The following is an 18,681-nucleotide window of genomic DNA, read 5'->3' on the forward strand; positions in this document are numbered from 1 at the left end:
TGATTATTTTTTTAAACTTAAATTATCACATATTTATGTTCTATGACCTAAATATTTACCTTATTTAGAAACTATAATTTTAAGTTAGTTTTTGTCCAGTTGAGTTTCTGCCAATTTAATAGTGGGGGGAAGGAAAAGAAAATTTAAGATTACTTTTTATTTTATTTTTTTGTGGTTTTTTTTTTGCGGGGCAATGAGGGTTAAGTGACTTGCCCAGGGTCACACAGCTAGTAAGTGTCAAGTGTCTGAGGCTGGATTTGAACTCAGGTACACCTGAATCCAGGGCCGATGCTCTATCCACTGCGCCACCTAGCTGCCCCAAGATTACTTTTTAAATGCTTTTTTACAGTAAAAGACAGGTATGTGGGATGCTAAAATTATTTCAATGCTACTGTGAATGCTGGCAAGTATACAAAAACATAGCATTTTTATAGCTGGATGCAGACCTAATTACAGCATCAGCATTAGTAAACATTACCATAGATGGGGGGAAAAACAACCCAGTTAATAGTTACAAGTTCTGAATGAAAGCTTTCAATAGAAGAGGGGGAAAAATAGACAGAAATACTGCCAATGACATTAACCTTTTTCTTTGCATATATTGTTAAATTCAAACACATGTTCTTTAAAAAAATCTTCCAAAACAAGAGTTTTTAATACCGGAAAGAGAATTAAAGATGCCTAAACATTTCATTAGGATTTCAATACTCAAAAAGGTGTTTTTTAATAAAACAACTTAGGTTTGCCTTTTAAGTACTCAACTAGGTAAAAATACAGCTTAAGCCATTCATCTCAACACAATGTTTTAATTCAGCAGATCAGCCTTCTTTAAGAAGTAACCATTAAACAACAAAAACATTTATTTATAGCATTTGAAAAATGTTCTCTACAAAAATAAAAACATCTCCAATGTGTCTGACTTGGTCTATCGTTAAACAATGAGCAAAGAATTGAGAATAGCAAAGAAGTATATTAGCTGATTCAAATGAATCCACAGACAATATAAGAATATATTTTAATATGCATTCAAAAGACAATATATGTGCTTTATGTTTTCTCTTGTATTTTCTTTAGAAGATACTCCATTTGTAAGTTCAGGTTTGGTTGGCCTTTTTTAGTCCTTTTGCTCAATATTTTATATGCTTCCATTTTCTTCTTTTTATAGCGTTCTTGTGCTTCTTCTCTTTCTTGCTTTCTTTTCAAAAACTCCTGAAATCAACAAATGTCTCAACCATTAGTAGCAGACAGATGTATGAATAGTTTGGAATTTTTAAAGAACTACGATAAAAATGCCTTAACATTTCTCACTAAGGATATAATTTAAATTTTAGTTGTCTTTTAGAAATCAGATTTCATGACTGAAGTACTGAGTAATGATATAGTAAAATGTAAACATTTTTCAAAAAGAATCGATCTCTTTATCTGTGAATGAATTTAGATATTTTAGAAGATGAGATGCTTTATCTCAATTGCAGGGTGCCTGTCTCATTTCTTCCATGACATTGTTGTTTAGCAGAAGGAATACTGGACTTTACATCAAAATACTTTGAGCCTCAGTTTTAGCAAATATAAAATATGGATAATACCTACCTGGCACATGCCACAGACCTGTTAGAATTACATAAGATAATGTATATGACATAATAAAAGCTTGTGGGCTATTATCATTTCTTGATTATTATGCTCTCTGTATTACAATCCTGTCTTAAGATTCAACCGGCAAGAGCCTACCAAGTACAGAAAGTCCTCTATTTACCAGAAGTATTCTAAATGGCCCTGAAATGACCCTGGGTTCTTGAAGGCTGAGCCAAAGAAACACAAACTGCAGCAAATCAGACCAAGCTGGAAAAGCTTTCAGTGACAGACCGTCTGTTGTCTAAGCATCAGCTTAGCCCATCACTAACTTGGCTGAAGTGCGATGAATTGTTTGCTTCCAGCAACTCTCAAAGACTATTTATGAAGTTGAACACAGACTGCCACCTGTGTGAGCAGAGGGTGAAAGCCTGAAATCAGTTCTCTTACTTGAAGACTCAGGAAAACCGAGACATAAAATTTGGCTTTTATATATTTGTTCATGTCAATTTCATTTATTCTGATTTGCTGAGATAATGTATTTTCAAGATAAGGCCCTCTCTCCCCAGGCTGCTGGCTGCTCAGAACCCATGCTAGTGCTTTGACTGCTAACTTTGCTTGAATGAGATGGGACTCATCAAATCTTTATTCCTCTGAGGGAGCTTGAGGATAACCAGGCCTTCCCTTCTACCCATCCTCTATGCCCTGAAGGACTCTGGACTGTCACCTGAAGTAGCCCTGGAGGACTTCCTAGCCCCTAATTACCTCCTTATGACTTCTGGGCCTTTTCATTCACTCTGTAGGCTGGACTTTTTCTTACATATTAGTTTCCCCAATTAAGTGTGTAAGCTCCTGGACAGTACCAACTGTCTCACTTTATTACTATCTCCACGCCTAGCACTTAGCACATTTTAAGTGCTTTAATAAATGCCTTTAATTTAAACTTGTTGATAAGTACCCAATGTATTTATGAGGATTACTTAATAACTTTCACTGTCAGACAAAGATACAAATCCCTTAAACGTAGCTTATGTGTAATGTCATTCTATACAAAAGCAGTTATAAAAAAATCACATACTGAGATTTTAAAATAGAATGGATTTTTTTAAGCAGGTTTAACTCTAATATAATTATCTTCTTAAGAGAAAAAAAAGCTAGTTCCACTTATCATGATTTCTACTTTCACAATTATGATAAATACACTAGGGTTGTATATTATGCAAAATAAAATCTCACATGGGATAAGACTTAATTTGTCCGAATTTTTAGATAAAACCACCAATGTAAACACATGGAGAACATTTTATATCTGTGGATTGTCCACAAAGTCAAAAGAAACTTAATATGTTTGTAGTCACTTTGGATTGTTCATTTAAACTTTTAATAGTCTAGTTTTTCTCATTGCTAATGATAGTAACTGTCACATTACCATTTTGAAACACTGAAATCCCAGCAAACAATCAGCCTTTATTAAGAGGAAAGCTTCTAGTTCTAGATAAGTGTAATGAAAAATGAGTGCAAAAAATTTTATAGTGGAACATTTCATTTACTTCACCTGGTATCCTATTTCAGAAAATGGCTAATATGTGGTTAGAAAAAACCACAATGTACCCAATTATGTTAAGTTTCAATAGCTCCATAAAGAAATACTGTTTCACTGCAATCACCAGTTTATGTACTATTAAGAAAAGTAGTCATTTTATCAAATACAAATTTTTAAATGTCTAAATTATTGTTCATCATTGGCATGATGATAAAAAGTTTAAAAGGCTTATGTTACAAAGCCAAAATAAAACAAAATTATGGAATACTATAAATGAAGATATATTAAAGAACATTTTTTTCCATAACCTTATTTTAGATAAAGTGAGGCTTAGAGTAGTTAAAACTTCAGAGCAAATTATCATTGGTAACATCATTGACTATTATATTTGGAACTGCCCGGATGGAGACTGTAATACTTTCTGAGGCAGCATGACACTAGCAACTCTGAAGTATTCAAAATAAAGACAATCTGTGGCATTAACAAAATCATACATCTGTGCTTTTAATTTTTAATAGACTAGCACTATTTTAGCTTATCCCCCCCACCCATTAAATTAAAAACAAAATCTTCTTAAAAAGCCATAACTAGAACAAACAATTATTTTACATGTTTTTATATCCCTCATCTCATAACCATGCCTCATGGTGCAGCAAAAACAATGCAGAGGGGGCAGCTAGGTGGCACAGTGAATAAACCATTGGCCCTGGATTCAGGAGGATCTGAGTTCAAATCCAGCCTCAAACACTTGACACTTACTAGCTATGAGACCCTGGGCAAGTCACTTAACTCTCATTGCCCTGCAATAAATAAATAATTAAATTTTTGAAACCTCAAAAAACAAAACAACAACAACAAAACCCCAATGCAGAAAAAACTTTTTCTTAGTGGTCAAATTGAACTTGGTTTCTCATAAGTCCTAAGAGGTGATCCTAGAGTTCTCTAGATTAATGGACCAGATTTAGAGCTTAAAGGGATTCACAAGTTATGAAATTTTATTTCTTTATTCAAATGAAAATAATCATAATGCATTTGAAATAGTCATATAGATAAATTAAAACCTTGAGTGGCCAAATTAATAATTTAACTCTTGTGAACATGTTTAACTTCACATGATACATGATTTTTAAGAAAAAAGTATTTAATAGTTTTTTAAAAAGTAGTTTTACCTGTTTCTTAGCAGCACGCTTGGCTTGTACCATTTCATATTCTTCTTTTGCCTTTTGGTTTGATGTTTTTTTCTTATTTCTTTTTGGAGGGATAATAGGGCTGTTAAAAAAAAGTTACAAAGGTCAAAAAAATCACTGATATTCATTAAACTTAGTAATAGGTCAAATATCACTAACAAATAAATTTGTAAGCGTCTCATTTCATGAAGAGTTGCAATTATAGGATATTACTTAAAGACAGATTTTATGACTCTCAAGGACAAAGAGTAACTAAAACTAGCTAGCAGAAAACTTCTAGGCAGATAGATACCCATTATATATTAAAACTAGGGACAGTTATAGAAGCAAGACATCATATGAAATAGGAAGTATTACACTATATGTGTGAAGATGTTACATGAAGAGATGTTACAGGATGAAAACATAAATAGGTTCAAGCAAGGTTTGTTTATTCACAGACCATAGATCCAAGAAATGATATTAAGCATGCTTTTTTAAGAATGATGGAGGACAATACTGATGCCAGTGTTAAAAAGAGAATACTCCAGTGAGACCAATGACATGTAGTTTATATATATTAGGAGAACTTAGGACATCCAAAATTCCAGTCATTTTAATTCTTTCCTTTGTATCAGACTTCCATGACTTACACCAACTCACACTGATCTCTTCCTTTCTTGGATTTCTCTACTACTTGTAATTTGTATCAAATCACTTGTTTTTGTCTAGTACTGTGTCAATTGCATTATGTGTGCCAGCCTTGTCTCCTTAACTAGACCTCAGAATCAGGCTGACTTCAGTTGTGCTTCTCCAGTGCCTAGTGAATTTCTGGGCATGTAGTAGGTAATAACTCACAACAGAAATGTTTGAAACCCTGTCCTCTCAGATATTGTTATTTATCATTAACCTGCTCACTCTAATTCTGTTCGTTAAGTAAAGGTAAAAATCAGACCAGCCCTTTCTCCAAATGATCATGAATTCTGAATTGATGACATTCTATTTTACCCACAGAGCAAATCTTAGTCTTCAATACCCTCTTTAATCTGGTCCTAATCTATCTTTTATGTCCACTAACATTCCTCTATTTTGTAGTCTATCAGTAAGTCACTTTGGTCTTCACTCTGGCCAAACACATGGCTATTCACTTTATCTGAAATGCTCTTCCTTTCTCCCTCATCACCTCTGATCCCACCTGCTGAAATTCTGAGCAACCTTCAAGGTCTAATTCCAATGCTACCACCTCAATGACTGTATTACTTATTTAGCTGCTAGAAATGACTTATCCTATTTCTAAAATCAGGTAACAATCTTCACCTCTTTTAGGGATCTCATCACATTATGCTTTGCATTTTAAATTATAGTCAACTACACTTGTGGTCCCTTCCTAAGAATGTTTTTCTCACTTATTTCACATTTCTCTATGCCTTAGCACTTTTCACCAGATAGCACGGCCTGTGTCAATTAAAAAAAAAAATTAGTAGTTATGGGTAAATGAGAAAAATGAAAAAATCTCAAAAATGAGATTATACAGTTCTTTCCATTGTTCTTTCCACTTATAACATGAAATTTAGAGTCATGGAATTTTAAGCTGTAAGGAACCTTAGAGATTTAGCCTTATTTTCATCATTTTACAGATGAAGAATCTGAGTCTCAAAACAGGTCAGCAGAGCACATCACTGGTGGTGAAGTATTTTTATTCCCAGTCCAATGCTATCTCCTAATTCATTCAAATATGCTACAACTACATTTTCATTGAATTATACAAATGAAAAAAAACCCAGTTAGAAAAATGTAATTCCATCATGTCTCTTTATCAAAACAGCTAAGAAAGCATGGGTTTCATTTCCAGTATTGAAACGAGAGAGAGAAAAAACATACTTCACTGCTGTGCTACATTCTTCTTCTGGCAAATGTTGTTCTTCTTTTTTATGTTGTCTCCTGAGCATTTCTTCTTCAGCTAAATACAGATGTTTTAAATGCTCTGGATATCTTTCTGTAAACTGAGAATCTTTTGAAATTTGTGCCTTTTTTTCTTTCCTTAGCAATTTCTTGTACTGTTGCTGAATCTTTTGCTTTCTCTGAAATGCAAATCCTTGTCCTACATTGAAGGAAACAAGAGCAACAAAAGTTAATGTAAACAAAGGGGAAAAATCGATGTTAGTCATTTATAAATCTAAAATTTAAATTAATGAAATTAAACATTATCAATTAAACATAACTTTCATAACCAGTTATCAGAAAGTACAATTTTTAAATAGTTTCCAATTTAAAGAAGCAACAAGAAGCAAGAAGAAACAACAGCAAGGAGGTCATGCAGGTGGCCACTTGTTTTCTTATTTGTTATAGAAAGGAGAAATTAGGCTAACATTCATTCCTCTGTGCATGTCCGCATCTAGGAAACTTAAGGAAGTAAGGAAATGAAATGATGCTTGATACCTGCATTATTTTACTATGTTGGGGAACCAAAACAAAAATCCTCTTTGCACCCAGAGATCTTAACTGAGTCCCTGGATATCAGAATGACAGGATTTGGAGGTAAGAGAATTTACAGAACACCCATAACAAATCCCTCATTTTAAGGAAGAAGCTGTGGCCCTGAGAGATTAAGTGACCTTCCCAAGTTCACCCACAAGGCAGAATTTGTGGGTTGACTCTCAATTCAATGGTCTGTTTACCACCTCCATCACCAGCACTTAAAATTGAAAAAATAAAACAAAACAAAAAAAAATCCATTGCATCTTCAAAAGTTTAATCAAATATTTGAAAATGGCTTCAAATTTGATGCATGACCTTATCAACAAGAGCTGATGATGTTCCCAAAGATAACCGTGTATGATACAAAGAGCCCATATATGTAAAGTTCTATAAAATTCATGAAGTGTTTTCTTCCCAATAACTCTAGGAAGCAGGTTCTACAGATAGTACTTTCCCCATTCTTTAGCAGGGGCACAGAAGCAAGAAAGGGCATGAGGGAGTGAGAAGACAACTGGATTTGGCGTCAGAGAAGCTGGATTTGAATCCTAACACTTCTCCTACTCCCAGAATGGCTGTTCAAGATATTTGACTTATTCATTTCCCAATTGAGAAATGATCAAAGGATATGAACAGGCAGTTTTCTGATGAAGAAATCAAAGCTATCTATTGATATATGAAAAAATGCTCTAAATCACTATTGATTAGAGAGATGCAAATTAAAACAACTCTGAGGTACCACCTGACACCTATCAGATTGGCTAATATGACAAAAAAGGAAAATAATAAATGTTGGAGAAGCTGTGGAAAAATTGGAACACTAATGCATTGTTGGTGGAGCTGTGAACTGATCCAACCATTCTGGAGAGCAGTTTGGAACTATGCGCAAAGGGCTATAAAGCTTTGCATACCCTTTGACCCTGCAATACCACCATTAGGACTTTTCCCCAAGGAGATCATAAAAAAGGGGAAAGGACCCACATGTACAAAAATATTTATAGCTGCTCTTTTTGTAGTGGCAAGGAATTGGAAATTGAGGGGTTGCCCATCAATTGGGGAATGGCTGAATAAGTTGCGGTATATGAATGTAATGGAATTCTATTGTGCTGTGAGAAACAATGAGCAGGAGAAGTTCAGAGAAACCTGGAAGGAACTTGTATGAACTGATGCTGAGTGAGATGAGCAGAACCAGGAGAACATTGTACACAGTATCAACAACATTGTGTGTTGATCAACTGTGATAACCTTGATTCTTCTCAGCAATACAATGGTCTAAGATAGTTCCCAAGGACTCATGATGGAAAATGCTCTCCAAATTCAGAAAAAAAAAGAACTGCTGAATCTGGATGCAGATTGAACCATACTATTTCTATTGTTTTTGTTGTTGTTTTTCTTTTTTGAGCTTTTTCCTTTTTGCTCTGATTCTTCTCTCATTACATGACTAATGCAGAAATATGTTTAACGTGATTGTACATATATAACCTATATCAGATTACTTGCTGTCTTGGGGAGGGGGGAGGGAGGGAGAAAAATTTGAAACAAGAAATCTTATAAAATAAATGCTGAAAACTATCTCTACATGGAACTAGAAAATAATAAAATATTTATATGGGGGAAAAAAAGATATTTGACGTGTCTGTTTCCTCAGGTGTAGAATGTAATTACACATGTAAAATAATAGCCTTTGTGGTGTTTCCCACTTTTAATGTATGAGTCCATAGCAAAACTGTTTTTGTTTGTCAGTCCCTCCCTTTATATCCACAAAACCTGGCTCAGTGCCTGGGGAGTGCTTATTTCATCAGGCAAATACCAGTGGAAAATTATTTCATTTCAGTGGACTTAGGAGTCCCCCCAGGACGCACACAGGTTTATGCTAAAAACTGCTGACACTGCCTTCTCTCCTCAGCTGGCCAGCCATAGTATAATTGTTTCATTTCATCCTTATGACACTGTGAAATAGGTGCTATTATTATCCCCATTTTACGACTGAGGAAACCTACAGCTGGATTTGATCTCAGCTCTTCCTGAATCTAGGCGCAATGTTCTATCTACCTCTTGCTGCCGCGTAGAATCAAAAGGGCCGTTTTCACAGCTTGGTTCCCCTCAGGGCAGTGCACTCCTCTGGCTCTCTTGGGCTGACTTCAAGAGAGATGGGTAGAGAAGGGTATACAGCCCTTCTAGACAACATTAAGGCCTCTGGATATAGTTTGGGGAAAGAAACCTTATGCTCATGCTTCCTCAATACCAGTGATGGCAAACTCAAAATAAAACAGGCAATGACCCATACATAACGATCCTGACTTAGAAAACCAAATATTAACATTTCCTATGCTCTACTGTATTTTTACTTATTTTTACAAAATAGTTTATACTGATAAAAGCTAACATTTATAAAGCATGTGCCAGGCACTTTGTTGGGGGCTTTACAATTATCTCATTTGATCCTCACAACCACCCTTGTAAGTAGTTGCTATTATTATCCTCATTTTATCACAGATGAAGATACTGGGGCAAACAGGGGTTAAGTGACTTGCCTAAGGTCCCCTAGCTCCCAAGTGTTGGAGGCTGAATTTGAACTCGGGTCTTCCTGTCTCTAAGCCCTATTAATACTTTAATCCGGTTTCACTCAGGAGTGTTGAGACCCAGCTGTGTGACACAAGGAGGTGAATACCTTGCATAGGGTCACAAAGCCAGAGGGTCTCCAGGTAGGTGGGGCTCGACATCAGGTCTTCCTGGCTTTCAGTCCTCCCATTTCGTAGGTGGGGCCCCTACCCAAGTGATATATGAGTGTTCAATAAGAGAGGTGGGTATAGGGGAAGATGATCAACGTCCATCTAGGGCCTCCAAGGTGCCAGGCGCTGTACTAACCCTTTTACAAATATTACCTCGTTGGGACAGGAAGAAAAGAAGGGGCGTTTCTAAAGCACCCACTATGTGCAAGGCACTGCGCAGCCACTTACCAATCCCGTCTCACAGGCGTACGGCCTGTGGTTCCCACTAAAGCAGCTCGGAACTTCCTCTGCATCTTCATGTCTTAGTGAGATGCCCGAGGATACAGGGAGGCTAAGAGAAGGCTCAACTAAGTAAATAAGCGTTTGTTACGCGCCTACTACTCCAAGGCTTAGTGGCCTGGAGTCAGAGGACCTGAGTTCGAATACTGCCTCAGACATTTACTAGCTGTGTGACCGTGGACAAGTCACTCCACCCTGTTTGCCTCAGTTTCCTCATCTGTCAAATGAGCAGAGGAAGTAAATGGCAAATCACTCCGAGATCTCTGCCAAGAAATCCCCCAGTGGGGTCACTAGGAGTCGGACGCGACTGATCCCAATAACACCAGCGCTAAGCGCTGGGTCCCACAGCTAGTGCAGGGGTCAGAGGCGGGGCCTGACCAGGTGTCCGCCCCTGAATCCGAGGCTGACCCTGCCCGCCGCTTCCTAAGGGGCAGGGGCCGCGGTAAAGCGTTGCTCTCGTTACCAAGGGCCGACCCCTCCTTCCCACAGTCGGGCTCTTTGAGGCCTCAAAGGCCGCGTATGTTACTCACCCTCGCGGACGCTGCCGGAGAAAACATTCCGTGAGTTCGCCCGCCATGTCCGCTGCTGTTGCTGCCGATTCTTCTTGAATCCGAGGCGTCCGTCCGGCGCACCCTGCGCCTGAGGCCCTCCGGCCCGCACACCCAGAGCAGCCTTCGCCGGGGCCATGTTCCTGCTCTCTGGGCCCAGCCGGCGTCGCGGAGCGAAGTGCGTCATCAGGGAGAGGCAACCGACCAGGAAGCTCGGCGGAGGCTCGGCGCGCAACTCGTTAGGCCTGCGTTCCGCCCACGCCGAGCCCCGCGGCTGCCCGGGCGCCACCTGCAGCCCGGGAGGAAGAGTGTCATGGCGGCCGCCAGTCCGCTCCCGGCGTCCGGGGAGCTGGACGTGCTGCGCGGCAAGCTGCGGGAGCTGCTGCGGTTCCTTCGCAAAGCCTTGCCCATCGCCAACGCCCACACGGTGGAGTTTTACACGGGGGCCTTGTGGGAGCGCTTCGTGGAGGGGTCTCCTGACAAGGTAATGGAAACTCTGAGATCGCACGCCCTCCTCGTGGAAGCCGCGCCTGCGCGCTGGGAGGAGCGCCCCCTGGAGGGGACTGGAGAAAACTCAGGTGAGCAGCGCTGCCTAGTGGAGAGGAGGAAGTATGACGTAATGGAAAGTGACATCTTTGCTACAAGTTGGGGATTGTTCGAATCCCGGATCCTCGGGGATTGAGAAAATTAATCTCTTAGAATGCAAGGAAAAAGAAAACTGATGTAATGCTCACCAGGTGCCGGGCACTGGTAACAGTGGACAGAACATGGGCTCTGGGGTCAGATGACCTAGATTTCACTTCCATATCAGACACAATAGATGGGTACTTTGGGCAAGTCACATAAACCTCTCCGGCGTCAGTTTCCTCATCTGTAAAATGAGAGGCATAGAATAGATTGGCTTGGAGATGTTTACAGCTATAGATGTATGCTCAGTCTAAACAACGAAAATAATGAAAAACAGCCCCCTCCCCCCCAGGCAGTCAACATTTACTAAGTGCCTATTATGTGCCAGGCTGTGCTAAGAGCTAGGGATCCAAAGAGAGGCAGAAGACACTCCCAGTCCTCAAGGAGATGGGGGAGATGACATGCAAATAAATATATACAGAGCAAGCTATCTACAGGATAAAGAGGAAATAATTAACAGAGGGAAGGCACTGGAATTAAGAGGGGTTGGGGAGGCTTCCTATACAAGGTGGGATTGTAGTTAAGGTGATTGCATTCTACTGAGGAAAAATACTATGATAGCATTATAGATTTCAGAGCTGGAAGGGATCTTTTGAAATCTACTGGCCCAATTCTTTCATTTTACAGATGGGGAAACTGAGGCCCATGGAAGTTAAGTGATTTGTCTGATGTCACACTCTTGGTAAGAATTGAGCTTGGGTGTAAACACAGGTCCTCTGACTTCAGATCTAGCATCCTTTCCATTACATCACATTTCCTGGAAAGATCTTTAGGAAATACCTTCATATTTTCATTTAAATCCAAATATTTTGAGGGGTGGGGCAGGTGTGGTATAGAGGAGTTTCACAGGAAGCATAAGCCTACAAGGAAAGGAGCAGGTACCCCCTTCTCCCTCTTTCCTCTGACCCATTCTCTTGTCTTCTTCCCTTAACCCCCCAACCCTATTCCTCTTCCAGTGCAGTGGATGCTTTCAGAACATAATCACCCAGATAGTGCACCTCATTTCCCATGTCAGTGCCCTTGTTCAAAGCCTCAGCCATCCTATCCTAGTTGGGGTTCTACCTCAGATTTTTCACAATCAGGAGCTTTATTGTCAACACATTTCATGGGCCTTTTTGTGATAGAAATGACTATTAATATCCATTGATTGAAAAATGCATAATGACATGCTTAGGAATAAAGTGACATTTAAAATCAATTCATAGTTTATTAATCACAATAGTATCTATGTGGGGGCAGCTAGGTGGCACAGTGGATAGAGCACCAGCCCTGAAGTCAGGAGGACCTGAGTTCAAATGCGGCCTCAGACACTTAACACTTACTAGCTGTGTGACCCTGGGCAAGTCACTTAACCCCAATTGCCTCACTTAAAAAAAATAGTATCTGTGTACGTTTGACTTATACTGTACATATATAGATACATATATGTATATATGTATGTAACATACCATTTTATTGGTAAATACAGAACAAAAAACCCCCACAACAGTCCATGGTATATATGTGGACCATTATAATTACTTCCTTGGCCTGCAGGTTGAGAACTACTACTTTGGCCTACTTCCCTCCCCCTCTCCCCCACACACATGATACCGAGTTTGGGAGGAGACATGTTGTCCTGGAACTTTGCCACTGAGCCAATACTGGCCTAGACTTACTTGTCTTTATCATTACAACATTTGATGAATTTCCACTGTGTGCAGAACACCAGCAGGGAAAACTGAATAAATTGTGGATAACATGGTTGCTTTGCTTAAGAGACATAGTTATGAGATGAAACGACAAATAGAAAAAAAAAAAACCTTCAATAAAGATGATCAAATTGTCATCTCCAAAAGTAGAGAAATCAGACTTCTACAATGCTGCTGTTTTTAGGACCTTCAGCATGCGGAGATGACTGACTGATTCTAGATCTACAGCAGGAAGGGACCTTCAAGGGCATCTCATCTAGGGTCCTTAGCCTCTTTTTGTGTCTTGAACCCCTTGGGCATCCTGATGAAGCCTAAGGGCCTCTCCTCACAATAATGTTTTTAAATGCACAAAACAAAATGCACATGATTAGAAAAGAAACCAATTATATTGAAATATAGTGAAGGCAGCTAGGTGGCGCAGTGGATAAAGTACCGGCCCTGGATTCAGGAGGACCTGCGGCCTCAGACACTTGACACTTACTAGCTGTGTGACCCTGGGCAAGTCACTTAACCCTCATTGCTCTACCCAAATAAAATTAAAAAAAAAAAGAATAGTGATTAAAAAAGATCTTTTTTTTTTTTTAAGTCCACAAATTCCAGGTTAAGACTTCCTGATCTGGAATAACCTGCTCACATTATGAATGAGGAGAATGAGCACCAGAGAAGTTAGGTGACTTGTCCAAGGTTATATGGATGACAAATATCAGAGGCAAGATTGGAATTTAGGTCCTCTGACTTTAGTGCCAGTGTTCTTATGGGATGTGCTCTGTTCCTTAGATTATCTGGTAGAATGAAGTGTTCCTTGAAAGAATCGTAGTGGCAGCAATTCCAAGGGAAAACAAAGAATAAAAAGAATCTAAAGAAGCTAATGCAGCTAGGGGGCTCAGTGGATAGAGTGCCAGCCCTGAAGTCAGGAAGATTCATCTTCTTGAGTTCAAATCTGGCTTTGGACACTTCCTGGGTCTGTGACCCTGGGCAAGTCACTCAACCCTTGTCAGCCAGAAAAGGTCTGGTTGACACCCTGTTCGCCTCAATTTCCTTATCTAAAATGAGCTGGAGAAGGAAATGCCTAACTATTTCAGTGTCTATGCTAAGAAAACCCCAAATAGGGTCATGAAGAGTCAGACAACTAAAAAATGATTGAACAACAACAAAAAGAAGCTAGAAATTCCAATCAGTGTCAGGAGTTTAAGGGTAAAAACACAGGAAGGGAAGAAGTACCACTGAATTATATGGAATGAGATAATAGATAGACAGGAGACTCTTCCTGTGGGATAAAGCCAGACATTAACCTAAGGAAAGGAGCCTCTTGTGTTCCGAGGAATGATGATGTGTTTCTAAAGGTTCCATCAGGAGAGAAGGCATCCATCATTTGCCAGAAGAAGAAGGGATGTAGAATAGGCTCATGTCTCTTTGCTGAATAGAACTATGGCCACATGGGAAAATGACATCAGTAACAGAGCAGTCGGCCATCGTCCTGGGGCCTGTGGCTGTGGTGTGATTGAGATTCTCCTGGAACAAGAGAAACCTGATAACCACTATCCTCTTCTGGTGGTTAATATGGTGAGGATGGATGCAGCTAAAAGGAGCCCAGAATGCGTTGTAGGGGCTCTGAAGCCCTAGACAAGAAACTGAAGACATTAAAGAAACAAGTGGTATTTTTATCACTGCTAGGGTTTTTTTTTTTTCCATTTTTTAAAAATTATGAACTCGACAAACATCAAGAAACGTGGATGTTGTCATACACAAAAGAATAGGAGGGAAAAGGGTGGATAGTATTTGAAACTGTGGATCTCTATTAGGTGCGACGTTTTGTTTTAAGTGTTTATTAAACTTAACATAGTGGTCCCAACACTGCCTTGCTTATCTGTGTTCTCTTCTAAACTTCCTTCTGTTTTCTTCTGTGTATTTTTAAAATATTTGCTTGATGCTCTTCCTTTCTTTCTCTTATTCTTTTTTAAATCACTATCATTCTCCCCTTTCCCCTAACACAGCCCTGTCTTCTAGGCATAGTTAAGGAAAACAATTTAATGCATTAGTCATGTCTGAACAGGTTTATTTCATTCTGCACCTCTAGTCTATCTCCTTTCTGGCTACAGGTAGGAAAGCATGCATGATTTTCAGTTTCCTGGAGTTATATTTGGCCATTTCATTGATCAAAATGTTTTTCCTTCACAATATTATTAGATGTTTAAATTGCACTCTTGAATCTGCTCACTTCATTCTTTATCAGTTCATATTGAATCTTTCCTGGTTTCTTTGAATCCATCTCTTTCATTTTTTTTCACAGCATAATAATATCCCATTATACTTATACTTTGTTCAGCTTGTTCCCCAGTTGATGGACATCTACTTTGAGTTCTTTGCTAAAAGCAAATAAAGCTGTTATTAATATTTTTGTACATATGGGCCCTTTCTGTCTTTGATTTCTTTGTGGTATATGCTTAGTGGTAATCCTGGATATAAGGACATTTTAGTGACCGTTTTGGTATAATTAATGAAAAAGGATTTATTATCAGTTTACTCTGTGCTAAACAGTATGCTAAGCACTGAAGATACAAGCAAGAGAGTCCTGCCCTCAACGAGTCGGTAGTCTGATTGGGAGAGACAAAAAATAAGACAGTTTAGTTCAGGATGGATGAAAAATCCTGGAAATCATAAGGATCCAGCAGTGGGGCAGGTGACAAGGCTCAGATCCTATGGTACATTTGGTAGATAGGACGAGAATGTCTAGGGATCTGGAAGGCATTGCAGCAAAGTAAGGTAAGGCCCTGGTGACCTAAGGAAGCAATGGCAGGGTAGATGATAAGACCCGAAGGTTCTCCATCTTAACAAAAAGATTGTAATTGGTGACTCTCTGATCAAATAAAAAATATTTTATATAAATAAAATAAATGCAGTTAGTGTAAGAAAGATACCTGTCAATTAGGAGCCAAAACAATCTTTGCATCTTGAACCCCAGGTATAGTTCTGATAGCCAAGTTACAGAAGGATATAGAAGTATGTAAACAAACATACAAGACCAAGAGCCATTCCCTAGTACTCAAGTGGTGAAAGGAGAGGAACAAATATTTCTCAAGTGAAAAATTCTGAACTATTTATAGTCCTATAAAAGCTTTCTCTAAATCACCAATAACAAGAAACATGCAAGTGAGAACAGCTTCCAACTCTGAGTTTCTCTTCACAGATGATAAAAGGTGGAAATGTTACAGGAAGACAGGTACTTTAATGCAGGGCTTCTTAAACTTGTTCTACTTGCAACCTCTCTTCATCTGAGAAATTTTTACATGACCCAGGTATGTAGGTATATAAAATGTGGGTATAAAATAGGTGAAACCTTTTGCTCTTGCCAAATTTTTGGAGACCTCCACATTCAGTTACGTGACCCCATGTGGGGTCACAACTCAAAGTTTAGGAAGCCAGGCATTAATATACCTGATGAAGCTGTGAATTTGTCCAACCAATTTAGAAAAAAAATTTGAAATTGCACCCCCCCCCCAAAAAAAAAGACTACAACTATACTCTTTGATCTGTCTATATCTCTGCCAGGAGGTTAAAGCCAGAAAGGAAAGTCCAATATATCCAAAAATATGCATAATAGCTCTGTTTTGGTAGCATAGAACTCAAAGTGTACAACTAGGGCATTTGATTGGAGGATGGCTGACCAAATTGTGGTATGTGAATATAAAGAAATTATTGTGCTGTAAGAAATGGTGACTATGAAGAATTAAGAGAAACAGCAGACCTAAACTTCTATAGAGTGAAGGAAGCAGAACCAGGAAGACACTGTACATAGTGACTGTAATCACATGACACTGAACTCTCTCTAACTGCATTGTCCAGGTTTTGTCCTGGAGAAGAGTTGAGAAAATGGATCCCACTATTTTCATTGAAGAGTTAGGGGACACTGTTGTGTAATATTTCACATGCCATCAGATACTGTCTGTTATCTCACTGTTAAGTGAGATAGTATTTATAAAGCATTTGATCCAGTGCATCGAACATAGTAAGTGCTAGATAAATGTTTATTCTTTTCCCTTCCCTCTTCTTCATGTGTTGTTTGTTTTTACTGACTTTTTGGATTGTTTTTCACCAGGAAAAATGACATGCATGAGTGTGCGGGAGAAGGGGATGTGCATTGGGAAATAAATATATAAAAACAAAAGCCATTAAAAAAAAAAAAGACTGGTGTTTTACTGGATGGGAAGCTCAACATGATCCAAATCTGACTTGACAAGTAAAAAAGCTAATGCAATCTGGGGCTGCATTAATGGATTTCCATTAGTCCCTCATTGTTCTCCACTCTGGTGCACATCAGGGGTCTTACATTCAGTTTCGGTTGCTGGTTTTTTAGGCAGGACAGGGATTAGCTAAGGAATATACCATAATGGGATTTGTTGAAGGAACTAAGAATATTTAGCCTGAAGAAGAGAAGACTTGGCAGGAGGCCTTAATTACAGTCTTCAAGGATTTTGAGGCTTATCTTGCCTTGATCCACTTGGCCATAGTGGATAAACCAGGAGCCCTGTGTGGAAGTTGCAGGGACAGATAGATGATGGCTTGCAACGTTGGAAAATCTTTTTTTTAGGGGGAGCTCTCCCAGAGCCAGGTGTAACCACTTAGGAATGGAGTAGGCTTCATCACAGGAGAGACTCAGACAGAGACTCAGATGACCATTTGCTGAGGATCCTTTTCAGGTTGGACTTGGACTTGATGGCTCCTGAGATTGCTTCCAATTTTCTGATTCTCTGACCGGTGAATATAGAGATAACCTCCAGACACATACCTTGCCCTCCCCCCCCCCCCCCCGCCCCATTTTCATCACAGTTTCAAAGACATTAAGAAAATACCACCCTGGGTTTCCTTTGTGTTCAGTGTCAGTGTTCAATTCAAACATTGTCAGGAAATTCCTTGTATAGCTACCCTAAATTCTTCATGCTGCAGCTATGGTCTGTTTTCTCTTTGTGTTCATAGGAGATGGAAAACAGCTGGTTACCATTCTTTATATAATAAGCTTTCATAAACTTTAAGCCTGTTAACATACCCCCCCCAGACTTCTCCAGCATAAATAATTTCTGTTCCTGTAGCCTTTCCTCAGAAGTCCTATTTTCTGACCCATTAATAATTTTAGTGGTTCTTTGAAACGCCTTCAAATTTCCTATATTCCTTCAAGTTATCAAGCCTATAACTGGTCATAACAACGAATTCTAGTAAAATTTTCATCAGTCTAAATGGAGCAGAAGAATTATTTGGTTTTTGATGCATGATAGAAATCAATCATTCGATCAACAAACATTTATTAAGCAGTCACTATATGCCAGGCATTGTGCTAAGTACAAAGACACAGTCTTTGCCCTTGAAGAACTTATATTTTAATGGGGGGGAGGTCAACATGTAAATAAATACATTAAAGATGGATTATACTGAATGGGGATTATGTGTTTAGTTGCCAAATTCAAGTATAATTCTTCCTTTTAAGGATGATGCATTCCCCATATTCTTGCATTGTAAGACTCATTCATCTAATGGAAGTAGGTTCCAGTTGTTTTTTAGGGCACATTCTCCTTTAATTTTTACTAAGAGTGCTGTGTTTCATTACTTTCCCTATACATGAAGTCCCTAGTTGCCTTGAAGAAGAATGTTAGAGAAGTTAGACAAGATTTCTATCTTTTAAAAACAAGTAGGCCAGTTATTATATTCTGGGACCTAGTTATAGCACCCTTCACTGTAGAGCAGAATTTATTATTAGGGTGTATTCTTGGACTCTATTCAACGATGTCTAGTTATTAAAATGCCAAAAAAGATCTCATTAGGGGATGGTTGCTACTAGGTTATGAACATGAGGACGTCATTATAGCAAAGCACTAATGAGAACAATCTAGGAGTAAGCCATAGGAAAGATTTTTTTTTTAATTTTTTTCATAAATAGCTGAGAAAAGCACTTTGGTTTTAAAGACGAATGGCATAGAGTTGGTTGGGCGAGATACT

At 38.8% G+C, this 18,681-nt stretch overlaps 2 protein-coding genes across 2 annotated transcripts in view; one reads left to right on the top strand and one right to left on the bottom strand.

The window, feature by feature from the left end:
- Nucleotides 1–792: 792 nt before the first annotated feature.
- On the bottom strand, nucleotides 793–10,529 carry CCDC59 (coiled-coil domain containing 59). The gene is made up of 4 exons (XM_043969358.1): nucleotides 10,298–10,529; nucleotides 6,163–6,382; nucleotides 4,285–4,384; nucleotides 793–1,209 (listed from the first exon to the last, which is right to left on the bottom strand). Exons 1-4 carry the CDS (start codon nucleotides 10,500–10,502, stop codon nucleotides 1,048–1,050), a joined length of 687 nt encoding a protein of 228 aa, XP_043825293.1. The 5' UTR covers nucleotides 10,503–10,529; the 3' UTR covers nucleotides 793–1,047.
- Nucleotides 10,530–10,591: 62 nt separating this feature from the next.
- Nucleotides 10,592–18,681, top strand: part of METTL25 (methyltransferase like 25) — a 155,001-nt gene continuing 146,911 nt past the window's right edge. Inside the window, exon 1 of the mRNA XM_043969357.1 lies at nucleotides 10,592–10,893. Within this exon, the coding sequence (XP_043825292.1) occupies nucleotides 10,629–10,893 (265 nt within the window). The 5' untranslated portion in view covers nucleotides 10,592–10,628. The remainder of the gene's footprint in view (nucleotides 10,894–18,681) is intronic.

This window comes from Dromiciops gliroides, chromosome 5, assembly GCF_019393635.1.
Source record: "Dromiciops gliroides isolate mDroGli1 chromosome 5, mDroGli1.pri, whole genome shotgun sequence".
NCBI classification, from domain to species: domain Eukaryota; kingdom Metazoa; phylum Chordata; class Mammalia; order Microbiotheria; family Microbiotheriidae; genus Dromiciops; species Dromiciops gliroides.

Excerpts from the sequence above, each read along its gene's own strand:
- CCDC59 (XM_043969358.1), bottom strand. The coding sequence starts at position 10,502 with ATGACGCACTTCGCTCCGCGACGCCGGCTGGGCCCAGAGAGCAGGAAC. Across the intron at positions 6,383-10,297 it reads CTCCGGCAGCGTCCGCGAGG|GACAAGGATTTGCATTTCAG; the intron begins GTGAGTAACATA and ends CCTTCAATGTAG. Across the intron at positions 1,210-4,284 it reads AGCGTGCTGCTAAGAAACAG|GAGTTTTTGAAAAGAAAGCA; the intron begins GTAAAACTACTT and ends TGTTGATTTCAG.